Source organism: Salvelinus sp. IW2-2015, linkage group LG19 (assembly GCF_002910315.2).
Source record: "Salvelinus sp. IW2-2015 linkage group LG19, ASM291031v2, whole genome shotgun sequence".
NCBI lineage: Eukaryota > Metazoa > Chordata > Actinopteri > Salmoniformes > Salmonidae > Salvelinus > Salvelinus sp. IW2-2015.
This window is the reverse complement of record NC_036859.1, coordinates 8,525,014-8,538,192: the sequence shown is the minus strand read 5'-3', so window position 1 is coordinate 8,538,192 and position 13,179 is coordinate 8,525,014. Positions and strand designations below refer to the sequence as shown.

The window sequence follows — 13,179 nt, the reverse complement described above, 5'->3', positions numbered from 1 at the left end:
TAGTGTCTAATGAAGACCAATCTAAAGAACCATATATAGTGTCTAATGAAGGACCATCTAAAGCATCCTATATAGTGTCTAATGAAGGACCATCTAAAGCATCCTATATTAGTGTCTAATGAAGGACCATCTAAAGAACCATATATAGGGTCAATGAAGGACCATCTAAAGCACCTATATATTTGTCTAATGAAGGACCATCTAAAGAACCCTATTAAAGTGTTCTGTATGAAAGGACCATCTATAAGAACCATATATAGTGTCTAATGAAGGACCATCTAAAGCACCCTATATAGTGTCTAATGAAGGACCATCTAAAGAACCCTATAAGTGTTCTAATGAAGGACCATCTAAGCACCTATATAGTGTTTAATGAAGGACCATCTAAAGAACCCTATAAAAGTGTCTGATGAAGGACCATCTAAAGAACCATATAAGTGTCTAATGAAGGACCATCTAAAGCACCCTAATATAGTGTCTAATGAAGGACCATCTAAAGAAACCATATATAGTGTCTAATGAAGGACGCATCTAAAGCCATCCCTATATAGTGCTCTAATGAAGGACCATCTAAAGCATCCTATATAGTGTCTCAATGAAGGACCATCTAAAGAACCATATATAGTGTCAATGAAGGACCATTCTAAAGGACCCTATATAGTGTCTAATGAGAAGGACCATTCTAAAGAACCCTATAACAGTGTCTAATGAAAGACCCATTCTAAAGCACCCTTATAGTGTTAATGAAGGACCATCTAAAGACCCTATATATTCTAATGAAGGACCGATTTCTAAAGAAAACCATATATAGTGTCTAATGAAGACCATCTAAAGCACCCTATATAGTGTCTAATGAAGGACCATCTAAAGCACCCTATATAGTGTCTAATTAAGGACCATCTAAAGCACCCTATATAGTGTCTAATGAAGACCATCTAAACACCCTATAAAGTGTCTGATGAAGGACCATCTAAAGAACCATATATAGTGTTCTAATGAAGGACCATCTAAAGCACCCTATATAAGTGTCTAATGAAGCGGACCATTCTAAAGCACCCTATATAGTGTCTAATGAAGGACCATCTAAAGACCCTATATAGTGTCTAATGAAGGACCATCTAAAGCACCCTATATAAGTGTCTAATGAAGGACCATCTAAGAACCATAAAGTTGTCTAATGAAGGACCATCTAAAGCACCCTCATGAAAGTGATCTGATGAAGGACCATCTAAAGCACCCTATATAGTGTCTAATGAAGAGACCATCTAAGCACCTATAAAGTGTCTAATGAAGACCATCTTTAAAGCACCCTATATAGTGTCTAATGAAGGACCATCTAAAGCACCCTATATAGTGTCTAATGAGGGACCATCTTAAAGAAACCATATATAGTGTCTAATATGAAGGACATCTAAAGCACACCTATTAAAGTATCTAATGAAGGACCATCTAAAGCACCCTATATATAGTGTCTAATGAAGGACCATCTAAAGCACCCTATATAGTGCCTAATGATAGAACCATCTAAAGCACCCTATATAGTGTCCTAATGAAGGACCAATCTAAAGCACCCTATATAGTGTCTAATGAAGGTACCATCTAAAGCACCCTATAAAGTGTCTAATGGAAGGACCATCTAAAGAACCCTATATAAGTGTCTAATGAAGGACCATCTTAAAGCACCCTATATAGTGTCTAATGAAGGACCATCTAAAGCACCCTATATAGTGTACTAATGAAGACCATCTAAAGACCCTTTATAGTGTCTAATGAGACATCTAAAGCACCTATATATGTCTAATAAGGACCATCTAAAGCACCCTAGTATAGTGTCTAATGAAGGACCATCTAAAGCAGGGGTGTCAAACTCAAATACCCAGTGGGCCAAAATGTAAAAACCTGAACAAAGTCGCGGGCCAACATTGAACAAATGAACCTTTTAATATGACCCAAAACAAGTTTTGCTTTAACATTGAATATGACAAGCATCGCTTATACCATACAATATATAATTTAATAGTGGAGACATGCAAAATCGAATTTCAAATGAAAAAACACATCAATGGCATTCATTTATTAAATAAATAAAATTTAAATAAAAATCGTATGCCTCTTTTCTATTTGCAGCCTTCTGATTAAATACCAAAATATAAACTTTTTCAGAGCTCGCAGCTCTCATCCACAGTGAGGGAGAACGCAACGAAATTCTTTTCCCTTTTCCATCAGCTGGTCATAACAGATTGGTGCAGATCACATTGCGATCAGCTACTGTGTTCCTGCTCAGGCTCACGTTTGAAAATTGCTTGCTTTTTCTCTGGGCATACGAGGTCACAAACTTTCATCATGCACTTTTTCACGAACTCCCCTCATTAAAAGGGCTGGGCTGATTTTGCGATCTCTGCCTGCCCACTATATAACTAGCCTTTACAGCAGCCTCACTTTGATGTGGCTTTGTTTGAACATATTCTGTTGTGAAACCAAACTTCTTTTCATCTCCTCTACTTTCTGGCTCCTTTGAGTCATGTCCATGTCCTTGTATTTGTCATGAGTGTTTCGTTTCATAGTGTCGTCTAATGTTGTACTCCTTACTTACAGCCACGTTGACTCCACAAACAAGACAAACAGGTTTGTTCTTTTACATATGTAAACAGATATTCTGCCTCCCCACTTGTCCAGAAAAGCTCCTGTTTTCTGCCTTTCTTTTCGCCATTTTTGGGAAGGGATAGCGCGCTGACAGTTGTAGCTCTATGGTTCTATGACTACTGTCCACAGAGGGCGTTTCTGGCCTGTCCTGATTGGCGCGCGAAAAACAACAGCAGAGCATTATGGGATTCCGTAGTATTAGCGTGAATGCGCTGTATAATACCGGCGGGCCAGATCTAGTAGTAATTTGGTATTGTCTCGCGGGCCAAATATAATTACCCCACGGGCCAAATTTGGCCCGCGGGCCAGAGTTTGACACCCATGATCTAAAGCACCCTATAAAGTGTCTAATGAAGGACCATCTAAAGCACCCTTATAGTTCTAATGATGACCACTAAAGACCCTTAAAGTGTCTAATGAAGGACCATCTAAAGCACCCTATTATAGTGTCTAATGAAGACCATCTAAGCACCCTATATAGTGTCTAATGAAGAACCATCTAAAGCACCCTATATAGTGTCTAATGAAGGACCATCTAAAGCACCCTATTAAAGTGTCTAATGAAGGACCATCTAAAGCACCCTATATGTGTCTAATGAAGGACCATCTAAGCACCCTATATAGTGTTCTAATGAAGGACCATCTAAAGCACCCTATATAGTGTCTAATGAAGGACCATCTAAAGCACCCTATATAGTGTCTAATGAAGGACCATCTAAAGCACCCTATATAGTGTCTAATGAAGGACCATTCTAAAGCACCCTATATAGTGTCTAATGAAGGACCATCTAAAGCACCCTATATAGTGTCTAATGAAGGACCATCTAAAGAACCCTATATAGTGTCTAATGAAGGACCATCTAAAGCACCCTATATAGTGTCTAATGAAGGACCATCTAAAGAACCCTATATAGTGTCTAATGAAGACCATCTAAAGCACCCTATAAAAGTGTCTAATGAAGGACCATCTAAAGCACCCTATATAGTGTCTAATGAAGGACCATCTAAAGCACCCTATATAGTGTCTAATGAAGAACCATCTAAAGAAACCCTATATAGTGTCTAATGAAGAACCATCTAAAGCACCCTATTATAGTGTCTAATGAAGACCATCAAAGAACCCTATAAAGTGTCTAATGAAGGACCATCTAAAGCACCCTATATAGTGTCTAATGAAGGACCATCTAAAGCACCCTATATAGTGTCTAATGAAGGACCATCTAAAGCACCCTATATAGTGTCTAATGAAGGACCATCTAAAGCACCCTATATAGTGTCTAATGAAGGACCATCTAAAGAACCCATATATAGTGTCTAATGAAGGACCATCTAAAGCACCCTATAAAGCTGTATAATGAAGACCATCTAAAGCACCAATATAAGTGTCTTATGAAGGACCATCTAAAGCACCCTATATAGTGTCTAATGAAGGACCATCTAAAGCACCCTATTATAGTGTCTAATGAAGGACCATCTAAAGCACCCTATAAGTGTCTAATGAAGGACCATCTTAAAGCACCCTATATAGTGTCTAATGAAGGACCATCTAAAGCACCCTATATAGTGTCTAATGAAGACCATCTAAAGCACCCTATATAGTGTCTAATGAAGGACCATCTAAAGCACCCTATATAGTGTCTAATGAAGGACCATCTAAAGCACCCTATAAAGTGTCTAATGAAGGACCATCTAAAGCACCCTATATAGTGTCTAATGAAGGCACCATCTAAAGCACCTATAAAAGTGGAGTGTCTAATGAAGGACCATCTAAAGCACCCTATATAGTGTCTAATGAAGGACCATCTAAAGCACCCTATAAAGTGCCCTATGTGAACCTCTCCAGTGTTGGTGCCATTTTATATGTTATCTCTACGGCCCACTGATGTATCCTGTGTGTATATATATGCTTTCTCTTCAGTACTCTCTATGTAATGAGCCCCTAATCGAGCTGTCCAATCCCGGTGCCAGCGGCTCCATATTCTACGTAACCAGGGACGACGAGTTCATCATCAAAACAGTCAATGCCAAGGAGGCGGAGTTTCTGCAGAAACTACTTCCTGGATACTACATGGTCAGTATGTCACAAGCCCCTCCTTCATTCCAATTAATGTGTGTGTGCGTGTGTGATGGTCACATCTTAGCCCCTGGGGTTAACCTATGTTCAGCTATGACACCAGTCGGGACTGCCGTGGGCTAAGCACATCACAAAGAAACGTCACACGCCTTAAGCGCACACGTCTTAGTAGACACGCGGCCAGAGGTTTTATGTCCAACCGACTCACGTCTGTCAGGTGTCTTGGACAGGAGCCGGGAGTCAGGGTCACTGCAGGCAGAATCTGCAAAGGCATGCCATCTAAATGTTATTATAATAACGTTTTTATAACGTATAGCAAGTTAATCAATAAAGCTTTTGTACAGTATTCTTGTTTTTGTATCAATCTATGGCTTAATGAACATTAATTTCCCAGGCATTTATTAGTTCTACAAATGTTTTAAGGGGAAATATTTAACTAGTCGAACTGACATATCTAAAATCCACTGGATTGTTAGCAATTGATGTAATTCTTCAATATCACAAACTCCAAAGCAAATCAAGGGGAGAAAAATAGGTTTATTTGAGAAGGACAAATCAAGATGTTATGCTGGGAGGTAGATGTTCAGTCTCCCCTGTCCTCAGCTTTTCTCCCCGGATGCCATTTATAACCCCCCACCCTAGCCTGGGGTTGACCAATCAGATGTCCTTGCAGTACAACTTGGCCAATGGCCAAATAACAAGTATCCTGCTCCCAACTCAATATACAGACCAATGAAAACGTGGCACACGTAGCTCTGAGTTCAGGAGTGACATTCCACAGATTCTAAACAGATGTTGAACTGAAAACCAACTCCTATTGATCGTTAWCTCTAGTCCTCTCGTCCTCTCCTCCTCTGCGTTGTGTATTTATCTTAAAAATATTCTTATATACTCAATATGATGGCACCATATAATTTCCCATTGTTGCATGTAAAGAACACTACAATAGGCACAGAATTATAATTTTCTCAGTCTCCTCCTTCCTCTTCTCCCCTCTTCCCCTCCTCCTCTCTCTAGAATCTGAATCAGAACCCGAGGACCCTGCTTCCTAAGTTCTTTGGTCTCTACTGCGTCCAGTCTGGGGGTAAAAACATCCGTATCGTGGCCATGAACAATGTGTTGCCGCGCGCCGTACGCATGCACCTCAAGTTCGACCTGAAGGGCTCCACGTATAAACGGCGTGCGTCGAAGAAAGAGAGGGAGAAATCGAATCCCACCTTTAAAGATCTGGACTTTATATCAGATGTACCGGAAGGACTGACCCTGGATCAGGATACATACAGCGCCCTGCTAAAGACCCTACAGAGAGACTGTCTGGTGAGAGAGGGAGGAGAGGATGAGGAGCAGGGATATGAGGAGAGGGTGGGGGGGATAATACATACAGAGCTTTGGTCAAGACCCTCCCTGGGTTGTGTGTGTGTGTGTGTTGTGTGTGTGTGTGTGTTGTGTGTGTGATGTGTGTGTCGTGTTGTGTGTGTGTGTGTGTGTGTGTGGTGTGTGTGTGTGTGTGTGTGTGTGTGTACCCTGGTTGTAGGTTCCCTTCTTCACCTCTACAGCCACAGTGGATTGGTTCTGCTCGGTTGCCACCGCCACTACTTTCCTGCTTGTGGCCTTGAAACTACATGGACAGCACAGAAAGTACATCGACTATCAATTTACAGTTCAGAATGGTCAGATGAGAAGAGATGTGTAAGGACGGAAAGGATGGTACGAAATAAGAATGCTACCTCCCCTCACGGTCCCCGTGGAGAGTGGGTTGGCCTTCGTGGGTAGAACAGGGACAGGTGCAGTGTGTTCTGCTAGGAGCGTGTTTGTTAGAGGGCCGATGATGAGTACGATATTTTAGGCCAATATTTAATATAATAAAATGTGAACATTTTTTGATGATAACATTTCCAGGACAGCCATGTGATGCATTAATGCATCAATTTTTAAAATCAAACGCTAGCTAACACTACATATGAAAGGGTAGTTATATATCTTTGCGTAACAGGTCACATAGCCTTTGCTTATTGCATGAATGTCCGGCACCTCGACACAAGCATTATTATTAGTGAATTAGTGAATTAACTCAATAATTCATTCAAGTGTGCAGACCAAAAAAAAGAAACACCCAACAGTGGTAGGCATGATTATCAACAAAGACGAGACAGCCTACAGGAGGAGATTGAGGGCCCTGGTGGAGTGTGCCAGAAAACCACTCCCTCCAAAGTCAACAAATGAGGAAAGCTTGATCGTGGACGTCAGGAGGACAGCAGAGGACCACACCCCCATCCACATACGATGGGGGCCACAGTGAAAAGTTGAAAAGCTTCAAGTTTCCTGGTTGTACACTCAACTGACAATGTGACTGATGTCTTCGGATGGTTGCTTCAACTATATCCACATTAATTTTCCCTCCTCCATGATGCCATTCCTGCAGCAAGCACCCCCACACATGATGCTGCCACCCCAGTGCTTCACGGTTGTGATGGTGTTCCTCGGCTTTTCAAAGTCTCCCCCTTTAATCCTCCAAACATAATGATGGTCATTCATGGCCAAAAAAGTTAATTTTGGTTTTCATCTAGACCACGAGGGACCATATTCTCCAAAAAAGTACGATCCCGTTGTCCCATGTCCAAGTTTGCAAACCGTTAGTCTGGCTTATGGTGGTTTTGGAGCAGTGGCCTTCTTCCCTTTGCTGGGCGGCCTTTCAGGTTATGTCGATACAGACTCGTTTTACTGTGATATAGGATACCTTTCTGTACCTGTTTCCTCCGCAAATCTTTCACAAGGTTCCTTTGCTGTTGTTTCAGGATTGATTTTGCACTTTTTGCACCAAAGTAACCGTTTAATATGGAGATGAAACGTGTTCCCTTCCTGACCGTATGATGGGCTGCGTGGTCCCTGGGTGTTTATACGTTGCGTACTATTGTTTTTTTTTTTTTTTTTTCTTTGTACAGATGAACGTGGATACCTTCAGGCTTTCTGAAATTTGCCTCCAAGGCATGAACCCAGACTGTGGAGGTCTACAATTTTATTTCGAGGTCTTGGGCTGATGTATTTGATTTCCCATGTGTCAGCAAAGAGGCACTGAGTTTGAAGGTTGGCCTTGAAAATACATCCACAGGGTTACACCTCCAGATTGACTCAAATTATGTCATTACCTAACAGAAGCTTCTAAAAGCCATGACATTAATTTTCTGGAATTTTCCAAGGCTGTTTAAAGGCCAGTCAACTTAGTGTAACAGTTTTAACTTTAGTTCGTCCCTCGCCCGACCCTGGCGCGAACCAGGGACCCTTCTGCACACATCAACAACAGTCCACCCACACGAGCATAGTTACCCATCCCTCCACAAAGCTGCGGCCCTTGGCAGGAGCAAGGGGAACCCACTACTTCAAAGGTTTCAAAGCGGAGTGACGTCACCGATTGAAACGCTATTAGCGCGCACCCACCGCTACCCTAGAGCCATTTCACAATCGGTTTACCCACTTAGTGTATGTGAAACTTCTGACCCACTTGGTAGTTAGTAGTGTGCAGGAGAATTCCACCTCTGAACTTCTATAACGAGTGAAATAATCCTGTCTGTAAACAATATGTTGGGCAAACAAAAGACGAAGATTACTGTAGCTTTGTCCATCGTGAGTCACCTCAAGCTGATAACATGACTGTGCGCATAACCAAACACGTGTGCCCCAAAACTAATGCAGGTTTGTTAACCAACACATTTGGTGGAGAGTGAGGAGTGACAACCAGATGTCCCTCTTATAATTCATGCACATCTCCACCCGAGACCTATATGTAGTATAGTGCTGAAGATAGACTGTGGATCTTGACCCCAGAGCTTGTCATAGTGTGTATCTCTCGAACAGAGTAAATAGATTAACACCAACTCTCTCTAATTGTGAGAATTTCTTTAATTCATTTTGGTGCCACCACCAGGAAAGCGTCTTTATACACTTTTTGGTCACTCCCGCATAAAGGATATTACCCCATTCGCACACTCTTTACCTCCCTCATTCCACTACCTGTTAGCCCTGTCCGCCCGCTAGGAGAAAAATTGAAGCTAGAGCCTTTGTGCTGCATGCTCAGTCGTTCCATCTCTCCTTCGAAGATATAGTGTTCGTACGTAGACCTTGAGCACCGAGGTGTTTCTGAGAGCATCCTTGGTAGATATAGATACAAAAGATGCGAGTGTCATCCAGCTTGGGAGAGAGTTGTTTTGAAGAGTGATAGGCAAGTACTGGCTTGGCAATGTTAGACGCATGAGAATGCTGGCTTCAGGGAGTCCGGCATCTCCCTGTGCGTATACAGACCGCACCGGAGGGTTGGGATAGCCTCCTATCCTATACGCACCATGACGTAGGGAGGCGCAGAGCTGCGAGAACTTTGAGTTCTGATTCCATAGGAAGTACTTAAAGTAAATCCTTTTATTTATCTCATAAGGATCCCCACCCAACCAAAAGAAAGTCGTCACTAGTGATCGGGGAAGCGCCCACTAAACACATGGTCTATTATATACGAACCCTCCTAGCCACCATAGTCATAGAAGTAGAACGTGCTTCCCTGCTTGCTTGAGCGGCGCAGCAAAAAAGAACAGGGCTCAATGGTCCTCCCAATGCCCCTGTCGGCCCCCATTTGGCCGTCCAGACCAGGAGCAGAAACAAGTTTTAAAAGGTCCAGCCTCTGTAATAGATCTTGGAAGTGTTGGTAAGTCTTACCGTCTCCTCAGCAGAAGGTACCGATGCAACCAAGTCTGGAACGGACCCTGAACAGTTTTTTCTTCCCCCAAGAACTACAGTAAATAGTTCACCAAATAGCTACCCGGACTATTCCGCATTGCCCCTTTTTGCATAACTCTTTTGACTCATCATATACGCTTGCCTGCTACTGTTTTATTATCTTATTTCTTGTTGCCTAGTCACTTTACCCCTTACTACAGTATATGTTCATAGTACCTCAATTACCTTATACACCTGCACATCAACTCTGTGCTGGTACCGTGTAATATAGGCAAGTTATCCAGCGTGTGAAGCTTTCGATCCGACCAGCTCCCATTCTGAAGGTGTCTATAACCGTGTGTGGTTATCTCCTGAGTTTTTCTCCATCCTTTATTCTCTCCATCGTGTGATTATGCGCTTGTTTCTTGCGTGAGACCAGTCCTGTTTGTTCTCGGTGCCCGGGGCAGAAGCCCGGGCCCACCGCCACGCTGCGTTTCCCGGGGATGAGAGAAACGATACGTCAGGGTCCTGTGTCGAATGGTTAAGTCCACAGTGTGCAGTATGAGAGTGACAAAAAAGCATGCAGCTGATCAGCGAGATACGAAATTTGTAATGTGATGAGAAGTTAGAAATATTGAAGTATTCCTAGACACGATCCACAGCAGGTCAAACAAGTTGCCTACATACACTCCCTACCCGATCTTATATCCCTACAACGTGTCTGCGCCAACCCCTGTCAAATGTTCCTCTCTGGTGATGGGCTGTCTCGGAGATTTATAGTACCCAAAATTGAAGACCCCAGTTTGTTTGCGAGCGCATGTGTCTCTGTCCTGTGTAAATGTATGTGTTGACCGTCTTCGGCAAGTGTGCAAACCCGGCTCTTTCTAAAGTATCGGGGTGGTGCTCCCATGAGAGACATAGTGGTTAACAGAACCTGGATCACTCGAGCGGAACAACATACAATACTCTACTTGGGCCGTGTGCCTGTGGTGGACAGCACATGGCTTATCGTTGCTGAGGAGTGGGAATGGTAGGTGAGAATATGAGACTGGAGGAAGGCCCATCTAACGCGCAACAATCACATTTTGCGCCCACCATAATCTAGTCTTGCGCTCACAGTCATGGTTTTAGGGATTATTGAATGGAGAGAGTTTTTACGTGCCATTCCATAACCTCTTTCCATAAACGTCTAGTCAAAATATAACCTACTAGCCTTTCTCCCAGTACCCCAGACCTAACGTTCTAATCTACTAATATGTCTCTCATCCCTCTATATAGAGCGTTAAGAAACCGTTATTTTTCGTCGAGTTACTATGTCTCATCGCTTTCTGAGTTGATACCTTCGTACTTGTGCGTGTTATGTGATATTGTATCCCTGCTCTGTGCTCAATTATCAAGTGGTGATCACGCCTCCCTTATCTAGTCCGGGCCCTGTGATTTAATAACCTATGGTGTACCAAGGCTGTTCGAATAGTTACTCGATATGCGTGACTTATGTATACTCCAGGTATTAGTTGCTACTTTAATTTTGATTTATTCATAATCCTTGGCCCTGGAGGCACCCTCCTGCTGAGGTAGTCACCCCAGCCCCTAGGTTGTCACCTACCTAAGTCACTACTGCCTCCCCTATTTGTGTCCATATATATAAAATTCCCGATTTCCTTTATACCTAATACTCCTCAATTTCTTAAACTCACCATCCTTCCGCTTACTCCCTATTAAGTCGCCTCCTATATTTGTTCCATCTAGAAAAAATGATAACATACCCTTCTCCCATTTATTGTCTATTAATATTATATAATGTGTTCCTTTTCTCCGTATATAGACAATGTTTGACTTTTTGCCAGCCTTGATCATCTGCATTTCTCCCTATTACCATATAACTTTCTCAGTCTGCTTCACTTTTGCTGCTCAAAATGTGTATAATGATCAGTTCTCATTGACCCCACATATAATATTGCGATTCCAATAACTTGGTTCCACAACATCCCTTGGAGCTCATCTCGTTCAAATCCATGTATGTTCCCGCTCTAACTGCTCATACACCTGATGTGTCTCTCTCTCCTCAGTTTGTCCCTTGAATTTATTTATGTCTCCTGCCTTAGGTATCCAACATTCTAGTGTTCCTCTATTGTCATTATATTGCTGTCCCATTATTATCATTCTATTGTTCCTCTATTGTCATTCTATTGTTCCATCAATGAATATAGTACATTACCTTCATAATCATTTCTATATGTTTTCCTCTCATACATTCATTTAAAATTAGTAACATCGGGTCCTTTTATTAGTATTATTGTCCTACAGTGAAATTATATCATGTAGTCTAATGCTTCAATCGCGTGCATTGATTATGTTTGCGTGTGTGCGGTGAATTGTGTACCTCTTGTAATTGTCGAACTTGTCCTCAGATTATGTGCGTGGCGTATTCCTCGCGTATCGACTCTTCCCTATATATATAGTAGCGAGGATGTTGATATTTGTTCCTTCCCTTTTTAACCATCCCTGTCCCCTAGTACCCATAGTTGTTCCTCTATTGTCATATATACCCTCCTCTTCCCATCTATGCCATTGTGATAATTGTAAGTACGCATGCGTGAGATGGATAGTTTCCATCATATTATTTACGTGGGAGTAGGATACTTATTGTTCTCCCATTGTCAAATGTATATACTGTATCTCCTGCTGTGAGTGTGATCGATATATTTTGTCCTGTCGTTCTGTGTGCTATTATATGTTGTTCGTGCCGTCGGATTGTAGTGTAGTGTGTGTGAGTGGTTTCCGCTTGCGTCGGTGCTATGTGTGAGTGATTTGTGTTCGTCGTGGTGAGTTTGGTGCTGTAGTTTGAGTGTTGTATTGGTGCTAGTGTGTGTGTGTATGTGTTGCCTTGCGTATGTCTGTGATCGTTGTGATTAGTGTTGTGTGTCCTGCTCGTGTGGTTCGTGTATGTGGATGGATAGTCTACACTTCGTGCATTTGCTCCAGTCTGATTGTTGTTCGTCTTAAGTGCTGTTCCGGATAACTCAGTAGCATTTCTGTGATGTATCACCTATCTATAGTTCGCTTCCTACATCTGCCTTCCCTCCCTGTATAGACTCCCAATGGCAGATTTGGTGCGATTTTATGAATTGGTGACCTCTTCTGCGTGATGCTTCCTGAGTCGTGCTATTTGTGCTTCAATTATCATTGCTCCTCCCTCCCCCTGTCCGGTGAGTGTGATGCCCTTCTCTAGTTGGTATCCTCTCTCTATTGTTCACTTCTCACAAAGCTCCTCGTTCCTCCATTGCCACATGTCTATTATGGTATAACTCCTCACTCCTAATCCATAGTGTATGCACTTGTCTGAGTTGTTCCCATTATCATCATTATAGTCTCTCTCTTGCTCATTCTGCGGAGTGTATATTAGTCAAGTTTCTACCATACATGTTCCTACGTAATATAGTCTTGATAAATAATTTCTCTACGTGTGTCATGAAATATGATTATGATTGCTCTGCGCACTGCGTATGTTACATTTCTTTTGTTTCCTCACCCCCCAGGGGAAAAAAACAAAAAAAAGGCCCCAACAGGGGGGGGGACCCAACAACCCCAGGTCATAATGGCTTTCATCCTCCCCTTCCTTCCACTCTAATCTCCCTCCTCTCTTAAGCCAGTCTCTCTTTTGGCTTTTCCCCTGTAAGCCATCCCTAAACCACCCTACTCCCTCCCCTCTCCTCCCTCACCTCCCCTTCTCCTCCCCTCCTCCCTGCTCTCACCAGACA

The 13,179-nt window shown here is 42.4% G+C and overlaps 1 protein-coding gene across 1 annotated transcript in view; it reads left to right on the top strand.

The window, feature by feature from the left end:
- LOC111979565 (phosphatidylinositol 4-phosphate 5-kinase type-1 gamma-like) overlaps positions 1-13,179 on the top strand; it is a 21,032-nt gene that overhangs the window by 3,856 nt on the left and 3,997 nt on the right. Inside the window, exons 3-4 of the mRNA XM_070449099.1 lie at positions 4,562-4,714; positions 5,735-6,079. Of these exons, the coding sequence (XP_070305200.1) occupies positions 4,562-4,714; positions 5,735-6,079 (498 nt within the window). The remainder of the gene's footprint in view (positions 1-4,561; positions 4,715-5,734; positions 6,080-13,179) is intronic.